Source organism: Quercus lobata, chromosome 5 (genome assembly GCF_001633185.2).
Source record: "Quercus lobata isolate SW786 chromosome 5, ValleyOak3.0 Primary Assembly, whole genome shotgun sequence".
Taxonomy (NCBI): Eukaryota; Viridiplantae; Streptophyta; class Magnoliopsida; order Fagales; family Fagaceae; genus Quercus; species Quercus lobata.
In genome coordinates this window covers 10757282-10778253 of record NC_044908.1, presented here as the reverse complement: position 1 = coordinate 10778253, position 20972 = coordinate 10757282, and the positions used below count along the sequence as shown (strand labels likewise).

Sequence of the window (20972 nt, the reverse complement as noted above, 5' to 3'; positions counted from 1 at the left end):
TTTACATCTTAAATTTTTTACCTTTAACTTTTTACTTCATTTTAATTTTTTTTTTTATTTAAAGGTTGAGATTCAATCTCAACCATTCATTATTATTGCATCTAATATTTTTTTTATTTAATGGTTGAGATTGAACAATCTCAACCATCCATTGTTATTCATCAGGTGATAATACCTTAGGTATTGCATTAGGCCAGGCAAAATGCCTTAAGTATTGCACATGACCTCAAACCTTCATTTATGAAGATTCTTTCTTCGCACAAATTAAAGATCATATGATTCATCACGCACAATTACTCTATCATAATGACTAGGGAGTGGGCTTCACTCAAAGGTCTGACATAGGGGTTCCAACCCACCCGTGCGTGAAATGAGGGTGGGGGGGGGAGGGATTTTAGCAGGTAGATAATGGCGGGTGCACATATACTTTAGGGTTGTCTCCTAACTTTAAAATATATATATATATATATATATTTATATATTTAAAGTATATTTTTACAAATTAAATTTACTCTCAAAAACATTTTTACACACACATCAACCTAGGCCAAAATCAAATAGCAACACAAATAAGCCTATTTCAAAATCAAACAACACAAATCACAAATATCTCTTTCACGCATGATACTGATTGTGTGCATTATTTTTATTTTTTATTTTTTGTTATAATGTTATCAATTTGTGTGAGTTGTAATGTATGTAAATGTGCACTTGTGTATATATATAGTACAAATATAATATAATTATATATAATTTAATAATTAGAAAATACAAAGAGTTTGTTATAATGTGTATATTGTTATCCAATTATAATAACTTTTTGTTATAAAATTAGTGATTCAAGAAAAAAACAGTAAAGTTAGTAATTATTCAAGCATACACTTAGTGTATTATTTATATACAGATGAGTGTGACTGTGTGGGCAAGTGGGTTGATTTTTGTCATTTAGTTTACAATATTTTTATAAAAAATAATGCCAAATAAGTAATGATAACTGTATAAAAATAAAAATGCTATACAAACTTAACAAAATAAAATGGTCACATCTACATACATTAACAATTAATAATAACAACTAATAATAAACTATCTTTACAGTTGATAATGAACTATTATGTAACGATTTTAAAATATGAAGACTCATCAAGAAATCAACTTGTTGTGCTAGTCTTAAAATCAAAAGGAAAGAAAAGATGATATTGGTGCCAAGAAGTTAAATATGCCTTGATAACAGGTCAAAATATAGAGTGTATAATAAATAACTTCTTGTATCCTAAATTTTTTTGAACCCAACATAATTACATTTTGAACAAAGGTTAGTAACAAACTTGGTTATAGACTAAGGTTACAACTCTACTCAATATTTTTTATTAGATGTAAATTTTGACAAATCAATGAATTACATTTTTTTCTTATATTCTCCATACTTGAAAAATTTTAAGAAAATAAAAGATCAACAATTATATCATCAATCAAATTTTAAAACTTCTAGATTTTGTATCTAAAATTATACATAAAAAAATAAGTTTATGAATTAAATAATAAATAACATCCTATAAAGTTGTAATTTACAACTATTTTATGTTGGCTTTAATTCCATGCCAAATTTGATTGTAATTTTTTCAATCATATTTCCCTGTATTTATGTGGGTTTTTAATTGTAAGGGATGAGTATGAGAAAATGTGAAGACTACAACTTGAAAGGATGAACAAGTGGATTTCACAAGTGTCCCATGAGATGCTTACCCGCGAAATAGCCAAGTGTAGAGCACATGACTAGAAGGTGAAGGGTCATGCCAACCTGGAGGATTTCGCGAGTGTCTCGCGGGTAAGGCATTCCCGTGAAATACTCACAAAATGTTCTGTTTGGCAAAATGTCATATTTTGTTTTACCAAGTCTTTACCCACATTATATATACCCTCATTACACACATATTGTAAGGAATGTTTTTCAGAGAGAAAACCCTAGAAAATACACCTGAGAGTTAGAGATTGTTATACCCATAATCATCTACATATTTTCTTGTGGTTTTCCTCTACTCCTACCTCTCAATCTTTAAATTCTTGAGAGGTTGATAGCTCAAATGCTTACCACACCTAATCTGAGTATTAAGTGAGATTTTGGTGCTGCTGGGAAGCATTGGAAGGAGCCCTTCATTGGCAGATGCAATCGGGCTGAATTATGAGATTTGGGAAAGTTAGAGAAGACAAGGTTCCGAGAAGCTAGTTAGTAGCAAGAGCTTGCAGGGTTCAAGTACATTGGGTAGACTAGGCTTGAAGAATCTTTTATTATTCGTGTACTCCAACTTTATTTTCTAGTGGATCGATTTCGACTTAAAGGATCGTGGAGAGGTTTTTCGCCAAGTTCTTTGGTTTCCTCTTTGATAACACGTCTCAGTAGTACCTTGTATTTGCATCTCCCTTTCCTACTCTTTAAGCTTTTCTTTTATTGTTGATAATGGATGAATATGGCTTAGGGTAGTGTTATCAGTTGTTTGCGTTCATTTACTCTTATTCCGAACTTAGTCTAAGTTAGAGTAAAAACAATCTAGCCGTAATTTTTATTGGGGGTCTAAACAAGCTCTTACATTTTCATACAAATCCGAGCTTTCACATCCAATTAACATGAAGTTTGACATGTTTTTTAAGACTATAAAGACCATACAATTCAATAGTTAGATTTTCAAAATATGTAACCATGTTAATTTGTTTAGTGAGAGTTGTACCCTAAGTTTGCAGCCAAATTTTGTCCTTAAACTTTGATTCCTTTAACAATATATTAGATCCTTACAAAGAAAAAGAAAAAGTCCAAGAAAAATTTTATTCAACTAAAATTTTGAAAAATATATATGTTGCTTGCAGCATTTTGATAATGAGACTATCATGTAACAATTTCAAAATAAGAAAATTTGTAAAAGGAAATTGTAAGATTTTATTATTATTTTTTTTTATCTATATATAAAGTTTTCTTTTTATTAGATTTTGTATAATTTAAGTTTCTTAGCAGCCACCCTGAAAATAACTGTAGGTGTCACCCACTAAGCTAGCCTAAGAAAATATCACTAACAAATTAACTAACTAATTCCTTTAAAATCACATGTGCATGTAAAATATAAATCCATATGTCGAAAATATGGAAAATGTGCAGAGAAAAATACAATGTACAAAAATACAAAGACTAATCTAAAATACAATTTCTAATAAATGGGTAACAACTATGCTTCTTTACTTTCATTTTACCATTGTTCATATGTAGCCCACACACCTTAGGTTGATTTAGTCCCTTAAGCAATACATCTTTAACCTATGGCTCTCTATTTAGTATGATTATTGGGCCCAACCTCGTGTGATGCACCATTTAGGGCCTAACCTCGCGTGCTCCATGGTGTGAGGTGTGCCCTAAATGCATCACCTAAGTGGACCCGGGTTTGCATTTCTTTTGTAAATGGTATAGCTGCGACACGCTCTTGCAAGGCGGACGGTGTTATTTTCATTCATTGCCATGCAAAGCAAGCCTAAGGTGATGATTAAACGTATTGTGAAAGCTCTCTCCAATGCCAATTTTCCTCGAAGCCACGCCCACTCATGCCTAGTGGCAAGAGGTTGATGATCTCAGTAGCTGTGTGGTGCGGGGATGCATGCATTCTTGGTATAGCTTAGGCATGCTATCGCAACGCGGATGGTGTTAGTTTCATCCATTGCTAGACAAAGTATGTCCCGATTAGCATGCTCCCAATTAGCGTTGTTTCAAGCATCACTCCATGCCTCGGACGCAATTCAGGTGCCTGTGCTACATATCTGCCTTGAAGACACTCGTCCAACTAGTTGATTCGTTCCTAATCGACGCTCTTCGTGGGTGTTGGCAAGGCCTTGAAGCCGTCCTCGTGTCCCACGTGTGCCTTGCGGCCTCCGTGTTGCCGTTGTGGACCACGTGAGCATGCTCGTGGCCTCGAATTCAAAACATTATGTGGGTTTTGGGCATCTAACCCCCTTTGCCAATGTACCAAGCAAACGTCATTGCTCTGCCCCGCACAATTGCTGTGCTGGTCCATGTGTATGTGTGTGACTTGAAAACTTAAAATATGAGGTAGAGGTGCCTCTCTTCTTTCATTCGTATTCTCTTTGATAACGGAAAGAATTGAACATTTTCGTATTGAATGTTCTCTGTTCCCCAACTCAATTTAAATGTCCAACTAACATTAGCCATTTTTCAAAAAAAAAGTATAAAAATAAATATAAATAAAAAAGCATTAACCATGCTAGTAAGTGTAAATATGAACCACGCACGCACGTAAGTCTAAACATGAACCATGCATGCACGTAAGTCTAAACCATGCTTGCCCGTTGAAATTTTTGTCTATCTCCTTTCCTCTGTTCTTATTCTCTAGAGTTAATAGTTGGAAGGTCTGTTCTCAATTCACTAGAATATAATTATAACCGGGAGACTTATTGAAAGTGATATCCCTTTCTCCAAATTCCACTGCTGCTAGACACAACTGAATAAAATTATTTTGCTTAAAAAGAGAAATAAAGAAGTAGGATCTCAAAAAATCCTCTTCAAAACTTTTGGAAACAAGAGTGCATCTTTCTTTCTAGATAAGAATGGTATTTTGCTGTTTTTTTTTTTTTTTCTTGGTTCTTTAATCTTTTTTTTTTTTTTTTTTTTTTTTGATGAATCGGGATAGTCAATAAATTTCAACGGAGAAGAAAAACTTTAAGGGCCCACAGCACAGCCACAGGGCCGACAAAAGCGCAGAGACATGAAGACCAGAGCAGAACTAGCTAGGTAATTCGGTCACATATAAAAATAATAATAATAAAGAGGGGGAGAAGGCGGTAGTGGTGAATTTGAATGTGTTCATAGAAAGTACAAGGTGGTTTTTCTTTTTCTTTTCTTTTTTTTAGGGGGGGGGGGGGGCTGGGGAATCAATTACAAGGATGGTAAAAGAGTTTATAATAACGGTTCTAAAATAATGATCATTAAATACTTAAATTCATTCTTTCTTACAAATTTTGAATTTTTTACTTAAAAAATAAATAATTTTTTTTTTTAGAAAAATTATATGTCATCATTATTAGTAGTAAGAAATAATTAATTATAATGATAAGTAAATAATTAAGATATAAAAAAATAAATTTTGAAAGAAATCAATTATTTTCTGTGGATCACACACTAGAAAACTCATAAATATCGAATTATCAAAAACAAATTAAAAGAAAACGAATTATATTCAATCAAATACAACACCAACTGAGTTTTCCAAAAAAAAAAAATTCAATATTTTACCCATATAAAAATAATTTTATTTCAATCATAATTTGTCATGCTAACTACATAAAAATTTTGTGTTCTACTATTACTTCTTCACACAAAGATCATATGATTTACAACATTTGTAGGGGCACCAAAATTTTCACATCCTCAATAGCATGATATCTCATTTGGGTACTATAAAATAAACTAAATAGTTAAAACAAAAAAAAAAAAAAAAAAAAAAAAAAAAAAAAAAAAAAAAAAAAAAAAAAAAGAAGAAGAAGAAAAAAAAAAAAGACTTTTTAAGCCGATACCAAACGCAATCTAATTGTTGCTAGTAATAGCTGACGGTATATGCAAAGGATTTAATCATGCTTCTAAAGGGAACACTAATAAGTATTGGTGTAAAAGAGACTTATCGGTTGGTAAAATGGAAGGGAAGTGCATTCAGAAAATGCTTAAAGAAAATTCACACATGCTTTTGTGTGTTGCTATATAAAACTAATTTTTTTACAAAACATAAGTATACAACAAAGGAACTACAAAAAGCAGATGGGCCTAGACCATCTCCACTGTCTGGAGGAAGGATCAAATTTTCATTCCAAAGCTTTTTAGGACAGTCAGAGTTGGATTCAGGAAATCCAGCATTTAGCTGCAAGAGAACGAAAAGGAAAATATGTGATTTAATTCTTAATATTTTAGACAGTAAAATTTTTTATAACTTGTACCAAAAGACTTGGAAAAAACAGTAAACTAACCTTCATGAATGCATTCCTCTTATATATTAGCATCATAATCAACAAGAATATCATCCAACTGATCCAAGTTGATACCAGCAGAATCTCCAGGATTGTCCCCAAGAAAATTATCATGGTTAGACAACTCTAACGCAGGAAAATAAGTTGGGCCTTTGCCTCCCATGGCAGCTACATTCTCTGCCATAAAAGTGTCACTTCGGTTTCCATAACTAGTACTACCATCAGTAATACTTGACCTGTCACGGAACGCTACATTCCCAACGGCTTGAGTTCCAATGTTAGATAATTCAAGCTGCTTGGTGTTCAGCACTTCGTCATTCCCGCTCGGCCGTTTTTTACGGTATTTCTGTATTTTGGACATGAATTTGTAAGTTGTACGTGTCCTTCACCGAAGAAGGAATTAATATGACGGTTTAACTTGATAATATAGAGGTAAAAACCAGCTAAAGAAATTACAAGCACCTGCAGATAGCTAGAAACATGTTCTCTAGTCAGATTTTGGACACCCTGTGCTTTCATTCTATTCAAAATTTTATTGGGAGTAGCCTCTGCAGCAACACAAGTTATTGTCATACAGACATGAATATTAGTATTAGAGAAGAAAGGAATGGGATGCTCAAACAATCGCAATGGCTTTATTTACTGTTTAGTTCTCTTCGTAAGAAACAAAATTCTATTCTTGGGAGTTACATACACATGTTACGTTAGTGGGAGAATTATAGAGATTTATTTATTGGTTTTGGAATTCTACATTGACCAGGAAAATAATAATAATGTGCACTAATCATATCAAAGTGATAATTATTCCACACTCATAATATGTGGTAGTCCATAAAAACAGAGTGATGGGTATAACCAGTCTGAAAAAATAAAATAAAATAAAATAAAAATAATTAATTTAAAATATGTTTTTTTAAACTGACAAAGTTTGTCAACAAACTTTTTAACTCTACTTAATATTTTTTAATAGGATGTAAATTTTAACAAATTGATTATTAGATTACATTATTTTCTTATATCTTCATGCTTACAAAATTTCAATAAAATAAAAAATTAATAGCTATGTTATCAATTAAATGTTTAAATTTCGAGTTTTTGTAATCTAAAATTATATATTAAAAAATAAGTTTTTGAAACAAATAGTAAAAGACATGTGATTTAAAAATATAAAAAACATATAATTTAATAGTTAAATTTCAAAATATACAACCATGTTAATTTGTTTAGTGAGCTACAAACTAAACTTTGTCCATTTTAAATATTATTGGTAATGTATATTGGGCTGGGTTGATTGGGTTGTGAATTTTGTAAGAATAACAAATTATTGATGCTTAAGATTAGGGCCGGGAACGGATTCACACCAGGTCTCAGCCCAAGATAACATTGGTGAAATATTTCTCTCATTTCAGGTGTCCAGATCATCCGTTCTTTTTTCTCTTCATTCCGCTGCGGTGGCACTTCAAAACACTTACTTATCCTATGCTTTAACACATGAATCCAAATCTTTTTGAGTTCATCCATTTGGATAGGCTTCACCAGATAATAACAAGCACCATATTTTATGCTATACACCATGGTGCTATTATCTCCAACCTCGGACATAACTGTAAAATAACAAATACTGGGATGTTAGACATGGCCTGACAATAAGCTTGCCCCTCTTAAGCCACAATAATATAGCATATGCTGTTAAATAATGAGATTGCAATTTATATATATCATTGTAAAAGGCAAAAGAATATAGTAAATTAAATTGAACAAGACAAGCTGTATATATGCTTACTTATGACTGGCAAATCAGTGGCCTTGCTCAATTTTCCAAGAAGCGTAATTTCGTCCATGTCAGGCAGGCATCTTTCAGTCAAAATAATATCAAATTCGTTGCTTCTGCTATTTTTAAGCAAATTCAACGCATCCTTCCCTCGATTGCATTTGGCAACTGAAATTATTTATGTTCACTTTAATGTAACACAGTAGGGGTGAAGAAATATATTGGAAGAAAACATAAAAAGTTTGATCAAAGTTCAATATCAAACACGACATCACAACATGGTGTGTGATTTAGAAACCTAAACAATGTAGGTGGTAAAGTAGCACACATTAGAGACAAGGACAAAGCTAGCTAGTGACACGGGGTCACGAATATGATTATTTGTTATTCCATTATTTTCCTCACATCCAAACAAAAAAAAAAAGGGGTAAAAGAAAAATGAGACCAAACTCCAGTGCATATATATACCTTCGTAATCACATTGCTTAAGCATCGTTTCCAACAGGTGGAGACTTTCCGGATACCCATCGACAATTAAAACCCTCATTCCAGCTGGGAACTCACTGGAAGTATTATCACTCTTCTCCAATGCGCTTTTCATTTTCCTAATCTGTCGAAATTAAATTAATTAAAAGTGTTTTTTTTTTTTCTCTCTTCCTTTCTCTCTCTAGAATACAGCGAGGTACAAGGCGTCGTGTACTGAAGCTTCTTCAGGCTGTTGTTTGTGAGAGAAGAAGAACAACAACAACAACAAGAGATGAAACCCTAAAGCAAAAAAGAAAAAAGAAATTGAACTAATTAAATCTAAAAGCAGACTGAAGAAGAAAATTAGTACAGCATTAAGCTCTATGCAATGTCAGTATATAAAGAATGTCAAAACGATTTGACGTATCATTTGTTTGATATGAATCACAGGTTTGATATTCGTATCAATTGTAGATTATCCTAATGATATGAACAATGCTTGTTAGCACCCACAAGTACAGGAACTAGTGCACAGGGAACTAGAGGGCTCCACATTTAACTACAGTTTTTAGTTTTCCTTTTCCTCCGAACTTCTCAGAGATAAAATCTACTACCATAAATTATTACTCAATTTTTATGCCATAAGTGTAATTGGGTAGATTATGAATAGTAAATAAAAAATGATAGGTCTACATAAGCGATGGAGAACTACTAGGGGCGGCTTGATGCATATAGGGGCCTAAGGCGAAAATTGATTATATTGTTTTAGATACAAAATTATTACTAATTAACATGAACAATGTAGAATTTTATCTTTTTTTAGAAATTTTATAGACACAAAAAATTTGACAAAACTTTTCACACTTGTTGATATGACAAATTGATAGTGGTAAATAAAAGAGTGGGGTTAAGGTAGACCTAGATGAAAACTAGTAAAAATTTACTAACTCAACTCTTATTATTATTTTACTTTTTAGAAGTGTAACATTCACAATATTTTTCATAACAAATCCTAGGTTTTAAGTTGCTTCTTGTTTTCTATTTGAAAACACCACTATAATTATTATTTTTGACATCAATAATAGGCTGTAACAATCTATTATTTAGCATTTGTTGCAAAAGTGTTGTAAAAAATATTGTGGAAGCAGCATTTTTCTCTCTTTTTTGTTTGTTTTTCATTTGATAAAAAATATTATTTTATTTATTGATTATAAATAACACTATTGGTTAAAATTTGGGGGCCTTTTTTTTACTTGGGACCTTAAGCGACTGCATCTATTGCTTTTACTATTCAACCGGCCCTGACAACAATTCACAATCTGCTACGCTAGAGATGTAGCAAAAAGTTGTGGAACAGTCTATAATCCTACAACCACTCTTTTCATATTCAACACTATGCTATTATGAGGCTATGTTGTTCCATGTTTTACTTTTTAATATTAGAGGTAGCAAAATCAACTCAAACTCATTTATCCACCCACTTAAGCAAGACTCAAACTCACCCAATTATTTTACTTTGAATGATGGAGGTATTAAATGAAATTTTAGGTAGTGAAAGGAAACCTTGTGTAATTCAATGAGACCTAGAGAGCAATTATGTTTTTAATTATAGTGAAATAAATTATAATTAATGATAATTTTGAGCTAGTTATGAGATAATATAAGCCCAAGGTCCATTGGAGCTAGATTTTTTTTTTTTTTTTCCTTCGGTCCCATTTCAAGCTATAAATACAAAGCTCTTAGGGCCCCGCAAACTTCTAAGAAATTTATCACCGTCCTCAACGAACCCTTTAGGGAGAGTTCTTAATATTAATCTTAACTAGCTAGGGATAGCATACTAATCATTTGCGAAGTTCTTGAGTAACATAAATTTGTAAGAAAATTCCCATAATTTGTAGTTGATTTTTGTTATATTTGGTCATGATAATTGTTAATTGATTAATGTATTATATTTTATTCTTTTGAAATAAATTCTAGGTAAAATTCCAACATCAAATATGATAAGTAGTCAACCTGCACACTTTGAGGGGAAATTAACACAACCTTACCCATTTATATGGGTCCTATCTCATTCTACAATGGGAACCCAAGGTTGTGGTCTCTTACAAATATTAGGTTGTTTTAGTCATTAGTGGAACTTCGTTTGGTTCAGATATTTAGTAAAACTCAAGATATGTTAAATGTAATTGATTCAACAAATTAAAAATGATGGTGGGATGATTATAATTTTATAACATCAGTTTGTAAATTTTCCATAACAAAACTAATAATAGTATTAGCATTTTCTTAACAATGCAATACAAGTGAGGTTAATGAAAGTTGCAAAAGGGGTGTCAACTAAAGCCTTCAATTGAGTGAGTAATCTGTGATGGAAAGCTCAGATTGTGAATTGGTTCCAAGATCGTTCTACAATTGAAAGACCCTAGGCCCATTCCATGAGAAAATCGATCCTTTAGATCATTCTAGATTCCCAATGTGGTGTTGTGATAAACCGCACCAGTAGCAATCTTGGGAGCAATGCAATTCAAGATCCAAGAAATAATTATGTTGTTACAACATGGCCAACCTTGCAACATTGATGCAATGAGAGAAACAGTGCCATCAAAAAACCCTAGTTTATTCTACACACTCAACGCTCTTTGAATAGATTGTGCCTAGGTTGGATAATTCTCTCCTCCTAGAAGAGGTTTTGACACAAGTATAGCACCTGCAATTTCTCCTTGGTGTAGAAAGAAAGGATGAGACTCATCAATGGCGATAGTTTGTGTAGCGGTTGTTGAGTTTGTTGATGCCATTGAAATGGTTTTACTGTCAATCAACACGTATGCTCTGATACCATAACAAAATCAAGAAGATGTAGAAATAAAATCTTATTTCACTAACTGATTAATTACAAGGGACCTTGTTCTTTATTTATAGCAACAAAGAACACTAACTGAAGAAACTAACTCTAACTAATTCCCTAAATACAGTTATGAAGCTAACCAATAAAAACAAGACAGCTGTGTTAGTAAGACACCTGCGCACATGTTACTAAGTGTTTACAAGACTCAATAGTAAGGAAAAATTACATTTTATAACCTTAAACTATACTTACATATTACACTTTGCACCTTAAAACTTTTCAAATGCAAGTTTTTCATCTTAATTTATAACCATTTTTACATTTTATATCCTGACGTTAAGTTTACTGTTAATTTAGAAAAAATTTCAAAATTTGGGATGCAAAATGTAATCAGGATTATAATTTAGGATGATGCTATGATGCTAGTACCAAAACAACAGTAGCTTTATTAAACTTAACACGACTACTTCTTTCTTCTTTGCTTTGATCTTCATTCCTTGTCTTCTTCTTCTTCTGAGAGTATTCAACAGAGAAGCATTTTCCTTGGAATTTGGGATGACCTCATCAGTCTCAGACTTTGGCTTCAGATGATCCAGTGGCTGGCTGCAAGAGAACATAAATAAATAAAGCTCTCCTATTTGTCTAAAAAATCTCAGTTATTTTAGATAGAAGAAATTCTTATAACTTGTACCAGAATGCAAATAAGTTATACAATTTTTTTACCAGCAAGTAGCAACCATGAATGGAATCATCTTACGAACCAGTATCATCATCAAAGAAGAGGTCTTCAGAATGATCATGAGCTATATCTTCCCCAGTAAAATGTTCAAATATTCCAACCGGGCAGCTCTCATTCCAGTAGAATCTATAAGTTCAATATTCGAAAGGGATATAATTATAATCAATACCAAAATCTTCAGAAGAACCGGGAAGATGAATATAATTGGAGAAGAGACCAGGATCTCCAGAAATTCCCCCCTGAAGAGTATCAAAGTTGGGCAATCCAACCTCATTGACAAGTACATTCGCTGGTACATCATTGGGTAAGTGGTAGATAAAAGGCTGACATCCCGTGAGTTGATTGCATATCTGCTCACTTAACGGTGCTTGAGCCATCTGAGTCATCAATGTGTAGTTTTGGTTTGCACAAATAGTACTACCTTCAAAGGTACAGAAGTTGGCTTCAACAGGCAATGGTAAATTTTGAAAGCCATGAGTGTTCTTTATTGCTGCTGGAGCTCGTTGCTGCTGTGAGGATATATCTAGCTGATTTGGATCCGAGGTGTTCAGAAATCCATTGAGCAGAGTCATTGGTGGATGCTCCATTTCATATCTAGATTCAACATGCCCTGAACTAGTACCATCTTTGTCTTTGTACCCTTCCATATGTAATGGACGAGCTTGTTTTTGAAGTTTTAAACGGTGTTTCTGCATCATACACTGAAGTTGTGAGTGTCCTTCACCAACAAAGGAAAGGAATCCGACTTCCTAAACTTCCATTAAGGAATCTAACTCATTGACTTTATTATCGAAAATGATATCTAACTTCCTACCATGATAAACTAACACTTGTCCTAAAAACTTAATATATTAAAAAAAAAATGATATTTATATGTTTAATGATTATTCTAATACAACTGTACGAGTTAAATTAGATTTTTACTTGTGAGGGAAATTTTAATTTAAGAAATAGATAAAAGTTGTTGCACACACTTTTTATGAAAACTTGAAATCATGAATTGAAGTTGTGTCTTTAACTCATAATTTTAGTTTAAAAAAGTGTGTAACAAACATTACCCACAATAACAATTACCTGAAGATGGCTAGAAACTTGATCTCTAGAAACATTTCGGACACCCTTAGTTTTCATGCGTTCCAAAACTTTCTTGGGAGTAGCTTCTACATCAACATGATATACTGTAATATTACTAATATAGAGAAACAAACAAAGCAAAATATTTATATTTTCAGTTTCTTGGCCAAACAACCACCAATAAAATGATTGAAGTAATCATGAACTTATGATTCCAAATTAATATCATTTGCATGAAGTGAGATACAAGTACGAGAGATACATGATAATTATTTCCAAAGTGAATTTTATAGAAAATTATTTTATTTTCTTATATTTGATAGCAATCTTAAAATAAATTCAAAAAATTTCTATTAACTTTTTCTATATATTTTTATGTGATATAAATTTACTTTCCTTATTTAGCTTTTTATAAAGATAATACTGTTTTTCAGAAAATTTTAGTGGAAAAAAACTCTATCTCAAGCCAAGCTAAATAAAAAAAATTAAGAGATCATTTTTCTTTAATTTAATCTAAATTTTTTTATATGAAAAAACTATTTTCACATATAATTTTCTATAGAAATAAATGAAGGCTAAGTTGCTTAGGAATACAAGATTGGGAAATCAACTTTTCAAGAGCACCACCCTTTTGGAAGCTAGCTAGTACTTTAGGCTAAATCGGTATTATCATCCAAAAACTGAGTTACAAGTACATCAATGGGCTATTTATAGCTAGGCACTCAAGTACTAACTGCCCTAGGCCTTAGCTAATTAAATGTATTTTTACCAACAAAAAAAAAGACTAATTAAATGTGTAGGCCGCTGCCATGTTGCATAAGCCTAAGAAACTCCTAACTGTTTCTGCTCCAACATATTACTAACTACTAATTCCTGAAACTAACTAATCAGCAGCTGTAGCTTTTTTAACATTTTGCCCACTACAACAATATACTCTACTTATCATGTATTATGGGTAACTTTAACAGATACTTTTAAGGTAATAATTAAAAATCTATTTAAAAAAGTTTTTATGAAAAAAATAAATAAATATTTATTGTTTGGATAGTTTTTGTCAATTTCTTATAAAAATTTTGTTAAAATTTTCTTAAAATAAATTGTTAATAATTGTCCTAAAAACACTTGTTAGCATGACCCTATTAGCTGCTTCATCATGGCTGGCGATGCATATGTTTTCCTTCCCATATATAGCAAACCGTCTCTTTTTTTTTTTTTTTTTTCATAAATGAAAGATTGAATTAGTTGATAGTAATTTGACTTCACCAACTTACACCATTGAACACAATGGACAAAAGTGCTTAGCATGAGCAGATAAATGGCCAGAGTGTGAGAACAAAAATTAATGTAGCTAAGATTAGGAAAAGGATTCATACTATCAATGCCCATTTCTTGCACACTTTCTACAAACTTTTCTTGAATGTCCATTTTCCAAGAAATTCGACATTTTTTCGCTTTGGACATATCATTTGCCGGCTTCTGCACTTGAGCCAACTTATTTTTTCTGCTGGAATACACGTGTCCACACCATGTTGAGATCACGCATTGGGATGGGCTTCTCCAGATAGGCACAAGCTCCATAGTCTAAACTCCTCTGAATAGTGTCAACTCCATCATCCTCCGATGTTACTAAATATCATTAAAAATAGTGAGATGTTAGATTCACAAAACATGCTAAATATTAATGAAACTACAAATGGCATATATGTTTTAGTAAAAGGTATAAATATCGTCATATATAACATATTGAAGGAATTGAACAAGCTGTGTATACTTACCCACTACAGGCAAGCCCTTCTCTCTACCAATTCGAAAAAGCTCAAATTCACTTATACCAAGCAGCCGTTGTTCAGTTATTATAATATCAAATATGCTTATGTCCTTCCTAAGTAGAGTCAAAGCTTCCTCCACTTGATTGCATTCTGTAACTGAAAAGTATTTTTGCTTTCAGTGTAACATCAATGGGGCGCAAATGGATACGTGTCATATTTATTTAGGTGTCATATTTGGGGTAGGTAAATATTTTGCATTCAGTTATAGCCCATTAAAAAAAAATCAGGAAGAATTTTATTAACACGAAAAAACACATTTTACAAGACACAAATCCCACATGGACAAAACAATCCCAATCTATACAAAGGCCTAAAAGTCCAAACCTTAAAACATGCCAATCACCATTACTGACTCAAACTAGGACTCTCAAAGTTTTAAAAGGTCTCATACCAATTAAAGGCCCTCTATATAAGGTTTAGGACTTCCCCTACCTAGGCAATATGGAACTTAGTCAAGATACTTAATTGCACTGGTTTTAACTGAACAGGTAGCAGATGATGTCCTTCCCTGAAATAGTCCAGTGAGTCAAATAAGTATACTTACTCGATCTGGTGAGTAACAACTATATAGGAGTCCAAAATTGAAAAAATTTAAGTCAAAACTCAACATCCCTCAGTCTCTTAATTTTCAGCCTTTTCTATTCCAAACGAAGCAAACACAACTCTCTGTTTTCATCCTTTCCTACGTTCCCTCTAATAAGCAAGGATAAAATAAAAAATAAAAAATAAAAACAACAACAAACTCTCAGCAAAAAAAAAAAAAAACAACAACAAACAAAACAAATGTTATCCTCTTTTTCTCTTTCCTTGTTGTTGATGATTGTCATCTCCCTCCATTTAAAAGGAATGTTGAGGACGGAAGAAGATTGAGAGGTGAAAAGAGGAGAGAGAAAGATAACCAGAAGGAAAAACTTTAGGACATCCATCACCTTTCTCACTCCATCTCCCTTAACCCTAACATGATTTTATCCTCTCTTTTTTATGACTTACTTTCTTCTACTCTTTCTTTTTTCCACTTTCTTCTCTGCCTGTCTATTTTATCTTCTGCCAATCTCTCTTTCTTTTTTCTTCCTCTATCTTCTCCATAGCCGCACCACCAATAGCCACTATGAGCTTCATCTCTCTCTCTCTCTCCGCCTTTCTTTTTTCTCTCTCTTTCTTCAAATCTTTCTCTATTTCGGCCAAGCCTCCATGACTCCATCACCATAGCCGAAGCTCACAAGCTCTTCCTCCACCGTTAATCATGGCTGAACCTATCCAGGCCGAGACCACCATGGTCAAGCTCCCAAAGCTCTTTCTCTATTCTCAACCAATCTCTAATTCTTTTCTACTTTCCTTTTTTATTTCTCCTTTATTAATTTTTTGTCTTTCTCCGGCCAAGAATCCCTCTCTTTGTTTGGTTGTTTATGTTTGATTTTGTGGGGGATTGTATTTGGTTTGAGGTTTCAAAAGTGGGATTTTAATTTGGGGTTGAGTGAGTTTTTAATTTGGTATAGAGAGAGGGGTCAACGGTGGCTTTCTGTTTTTATTTTTAATTCTTGAAAGGTGGTGAGGTTAGTATTATTTTAAAGTGATAGAATTTAAAAATAGAAAATATGATATATGATATATTGCAAAACAGTGTGGTAAAAAAGATAAAATAAGTTTTGATGTGTTAAAATTAGATTTAGTTTGGCACAGCTAGTACTAGTGCTCTAATAATCCATCCGACTTTTGCCTATAGACTATAGAGAAGGAAAAAGAAAAAATATCTACCCAATTTTTGGACACTGAGCAGAATTTCCTAAAACATTTAGGGTAAAAGAAAACATACACACTCGTACACATTGCCCAAGAAAGGCGGGCCTTCCAATTAAAATGTGATGTATAACGCAATGTAAAATAGTGTGGTAAAATAAATAAAGTAGGTTTTGATGTGTTAAAATAACATTTAGTTTGGCACAGTTGATGCTAGTATTCTAATAATCTATCCTACTTTTGCCTATAAACTATAGAGAAAGAAAAAGAAAAAATATCCATCCAATTTTTGGACTTGGAGGGGAATTTCCTAAAACATTTGAGGTAAAAGAAAACATTTCAGGTAAAAGCAAAAACATACACCATTGTACACATTGGCCGAGAAAATTGTGCCTTCCAATTATAATATGGTATATTATTTTATTATCAAAAAATACAAGTGGAGTAAGATTAAAGTCTACCAAAGCGCACATTTAGCACGATAGTCATTTTATAAATATAAGTGCGTGTGGAGTGTGGAGTGCAAGGGTCAGGATTCAAGTTTTCAAAAATGAGATTCACACATATATATACATTTAAATTATGTTAGAGTAGAATTTTTATCTTGTAAAAAAAAAAAAAAAAAAAAGGAGATTAAGATCCAAAACACGAAAAAGTACATCATATCGCCACAATATATCTAGTCAAATAACACTATTGTGGGTCTTTATCAGATGTTTTTCATAAATGTAACCCGCTTGCTCATTTTCTTGTTAGAAGATGAGTTCTAACGGTAGATCTTGATGTATAGGTAAAAGATCTGTCTTCAAAGTTAAAGCTTGTATTCCAAGCGATTTAGTGTATTTATAAAATCTTTCTTATCAGTTCCTCAAAGAAAAAAAAAGGATCAAGCACTAACTGTCAAAACGTTGCATCACACATGCAAAAAAATTACATTAAAGATGTGCATAACAAGGTATGTGAAACAAGTATTTCTCAATCCAAAAAAAGAGACTTTGGTAGGAGAAATTGAATTATTTATTTTTTAAAATTACTATTTAGCTATTCACATAAAATTGACAATAACTATTTTAGGACATGTATCTCTATTTACATGTTTCTTTGGAATAAAATTAAATAATTTTAAAAAAAATGACAATATTTCAAATTTATGATGTTTGCTCCATGGCAATTGCATTTTAGGCCAAAACACCAATTTATTTTTAGTATAGATAAATTATATCTCAAATGTCTTATTTGAAAACAAAATTTTTTAATAATTGAGCCAACTAAAAACAACGAAGATATGGGTTTTTATAAGAAGCTTTTGTTATCAAAGAATAATCAAGCACAATTACTTAATTGAACATTGACAATTCAAAAATTGCAAATAGGCAAACACTAGAGAATTTCACTAAAGGTACTAATTAGTAATGAGGGGACAAGGATTAAAAATTTCAAAAATACCTCTAATCTAATTAGATAATCCTTTTTCCTTTTTTTTTTTTTTAAAAAAATATGGGTAAAATTGTAATTCAAAACGAAAAAAAATACTGGAAAACTTTTTTCCTAAAAATTATAACACTTTCTATCTAAACATATCTCATGTACGTTTGATTTTTTTTTTTTTTTCTAAAAACTTGCACACATTAAACCTAGCAGTTTACTCCATTTCAAGTCCTAAATTTTAGTTTTATAAAAATCTTTTTTTGCGTAACCTTACTAACAATAGATAAATTCAAATTGAAAAATTACATTAAATTTAAAATAAATAATAAAAAAAAGCCTCATCGCACGTGCGAAGCGCGTGTAATGAGGCTAGTATTATTTTAATGTGATAGAATTTTAAAATAGAAAAATGTGATGTTTGACGTATTGTAAAATAGTGTTGTAAAATAAATAAAGTAAATTTTGATGTATTGAAATAACATTTAGTTTGGCACAGTTGACACTAGTGCTCTAATAATCGATCCGACTTTTTCCTATAGACTACTGAGAAAGAAAAAGAAAAAATATCTATCCAATTTTTGGACATAAAGGAGAATTTCCTAAAACATCTTGAGTAAAAGCAAAAACATACACCCTCATACACGTTGGTCGAGAAAATTGTGCCTTCCAATTATAATATGGTATATTATTTTATTATTCCAAAATACAAGTGGAGTAAGATTAAAGTCCACCGCTCACCTTTGTCGCACTTTATAAGTATAAGTGTATATGGGGTGTAGGGTGCAAGGGTCGAGATTTAAGTCTTTAGAAGAGAGTTTCACATGATATACACTTAGATTAGGTTAGAGTAGAATTTCTATCTTAAAAAAAAAAAAAAAAAAAAAAAAAAAAAAAAAATTAAGGTCCAAAACACAAAAAAGTACATCATATTGCTACAATAAATCCGGTCAAATAACTCTATTGTGGGTCTTTATCAGATGCTTTTCATAAATGTAACTCGCTTGCTCATTTTCATGCTAGAAGATGAGTTCTAACGGTAGATCTTGATGTATAGGTAAAAGATCCATCTTCTAAGCTAAAGCTATTCCCAGTTGATTTAGTATATTTATAAAATCTTTCTTATCAGTTCCTCAAAAAAAAAAAAAAAAAAAAAAAAAGGATCACACACTAATTGTCAGAATGTTGCATCACACATGCAAAAAAATTACATTAAAAATGTGCACAACAAGGTATGTGAAACAAGTATTTCTAAATCCAAAAAAGTGACTTTGGTAGGAGAAATTGAATTATTTATTAATAAATTACTATTTAGCTATTCACATAAAATTGACAATCATTATTTTAGGAGATGTTTCTTTGGAATAAATTTTTTTTTTTCTATAGATATGATTGTATTTTAGATTTATGATGTTTGCTTCATGGCGATTACCTTTTAGGCCAAGACACCAATTTATTTTTAGTATAGATGAATCATATCTCAAATGTCTTATTTGAAAACAAAAAATTTTACTAACTAGGCCAACTAAAAGCCACAAAGATATGGGTTTTTATAAGAAGCTTTTGTTATCAAAGAATAACCAAGCACAATGACTTAATTGAACATCGACAATTCAAAAATGGCAAATAGGCAAACACTAGAGCACTTCACTAATGGAACTAATGAGTAATGAGAGGACAATGATTAAAATAATCAAAAATACCTCTAATTTAATTAGATAATCCTTATTCTTAAAAAATAAAATAAAAATTAGGGTTAAAATTGTAATTCAACAAAATTCAAAAACCAAAAAAAAAAAAAAAAAAAACTAGAGAAACTTTTTTCCTAAAAATTAGCACACTTTCTATCTAAACATATCTCACATACGTTTGATACTTTTTTTCCTAAAAACTTGCAGACACTAAACCCAGCAGTTTACTCAATTTTAAATCCTAAATTTTAATTTTATAAAAATCCTTTTCTATGTAACCTTACTAACAATAGATAAATTCAAATTGAAAAATTATATTAAACATAAAATAAATAAATAAAAGCCTCATCGCACGTACGGAGTGCATGTTATAAGGCTAGTATTATTTTAATGTGATAGAATTTTAAAATAAAAAATCTGATGTATGACGCATTGTAAAATAATGTGGTAATATAGATAAAGTAAGTTTTGATGTATTAAAATAACATTTAGTTGGGCACAGTTAATGCTAGTACTCTAATAATCTATCTAACTATTGCCTATAGACTATACAGAAAGAAAAAGAAAAAATATATATCCAATTTTTGGACATAGAGGAGAATTTCCTAAAACATTTGGGGTAAAAGCAAAAACATACATCCTTATACACATTGGCCAAGAAAATCGTGCCTTCCAATTATAACATGGTATATTATTTTATTATCTCAAAATACAAGTGGAGTATGATTAAAGTTCACTACTGTGCACCTTTAGCATGATAGTCACTCTATAAATATAAGTGCATGTGGGGTGTGGGGTGCAAAGGTCGGGATTCAAGTCTTTATGAGAAAATTTTACACGCATATACACTTAGATTAAGTCAGAGTATAATTTATATCTTGTAAAAATTATAATAATAATTAAAAAAAAAAAAAAAAAGGAGATTAAAGTCCAAAGCACGAAAAATTACATCATATCGCAACAATAAATCAGGTCAAATAAAAATGTCGCCTATATACACTATTATGGGTCTCTATCAGATGCTTTTCATAAATGTAACCTACTTGCTCATTTTCTTGCTAGAAGATGAGTTCTAACGGTAGATCTTGATGTATAGGTAAATATCTATCTTCTAAGTTAAAGCTTGTATTCTAAGCAGATTTAGTGTATTTATAAAATCTTTCTTATTGGTTCCCAAAAAAAAAAAAAAAAAAAAAGGGATCACGCACTAACAGTCAAAATGTTGCATCACACATGTGAAAAAATTACATAAAAGATGTGTATAACAAGGTATGTAAAACAAGTATTTCTCAATCTAAAAAAGAGAATTTGGTTGGAAAAATTGAATTATTTAATAATCAAACCTCCATGACCATAACCGAAGCTCACAAGCTCTTCCTCCATT

The 20972-nt window shown here is 31.5% G+C and overlaps 1 protein-coding gene across 1 annotated transcript; it reads right to left on the bottom strand.

Annotated features, from left to right (window-relative positions):
• Nucleotides 1-6031: 6031 nt before the first annotated feature.
• Nucleotides 6032-8384, bottom strand: LOC115989928 (two-component response regulator ARR12-like). The gene is made up of 4 exons (XM_031113796.1): nt 8252-8384; nt 7796-7951; nt 6475-6560; nt 6032-6358 (listed from the first exon to the last, which is right to left on the bottom strand). Exons 1-4 carry the CDS (start codon nt 8382-8384, stop codon nt 6032-6034), a joined length of 702 nt encoding a protein of 233 aa, XP_030969656.1.
• Between the last annotated feature and the right edge of the window lie 12588 nt (nt 8385-20972).

Coding starts and splice junctions, on each gene's coding strand:
- LOC115989928 (XM_031113796.1), bottom strand. CDS start 8,384: ATGAAAAGCGCATTGGAGAAGAGTGATAATACTTCCAGTGAGTTCCCA. Junction 7,952..8,251: donor TAAGCAATGTGATTACGAAG/GTATATATATGC, acceptor AAATAATTTCAG/TTGCCAAATGCAATCGAGGG. Junction 6,359..6,474: donor ATGTTTCTAGCTATCTGCAG/GTGCTTGTAATT, acceptor TCCAAAATACAG/AAATACCGTAAAAAACGGCC.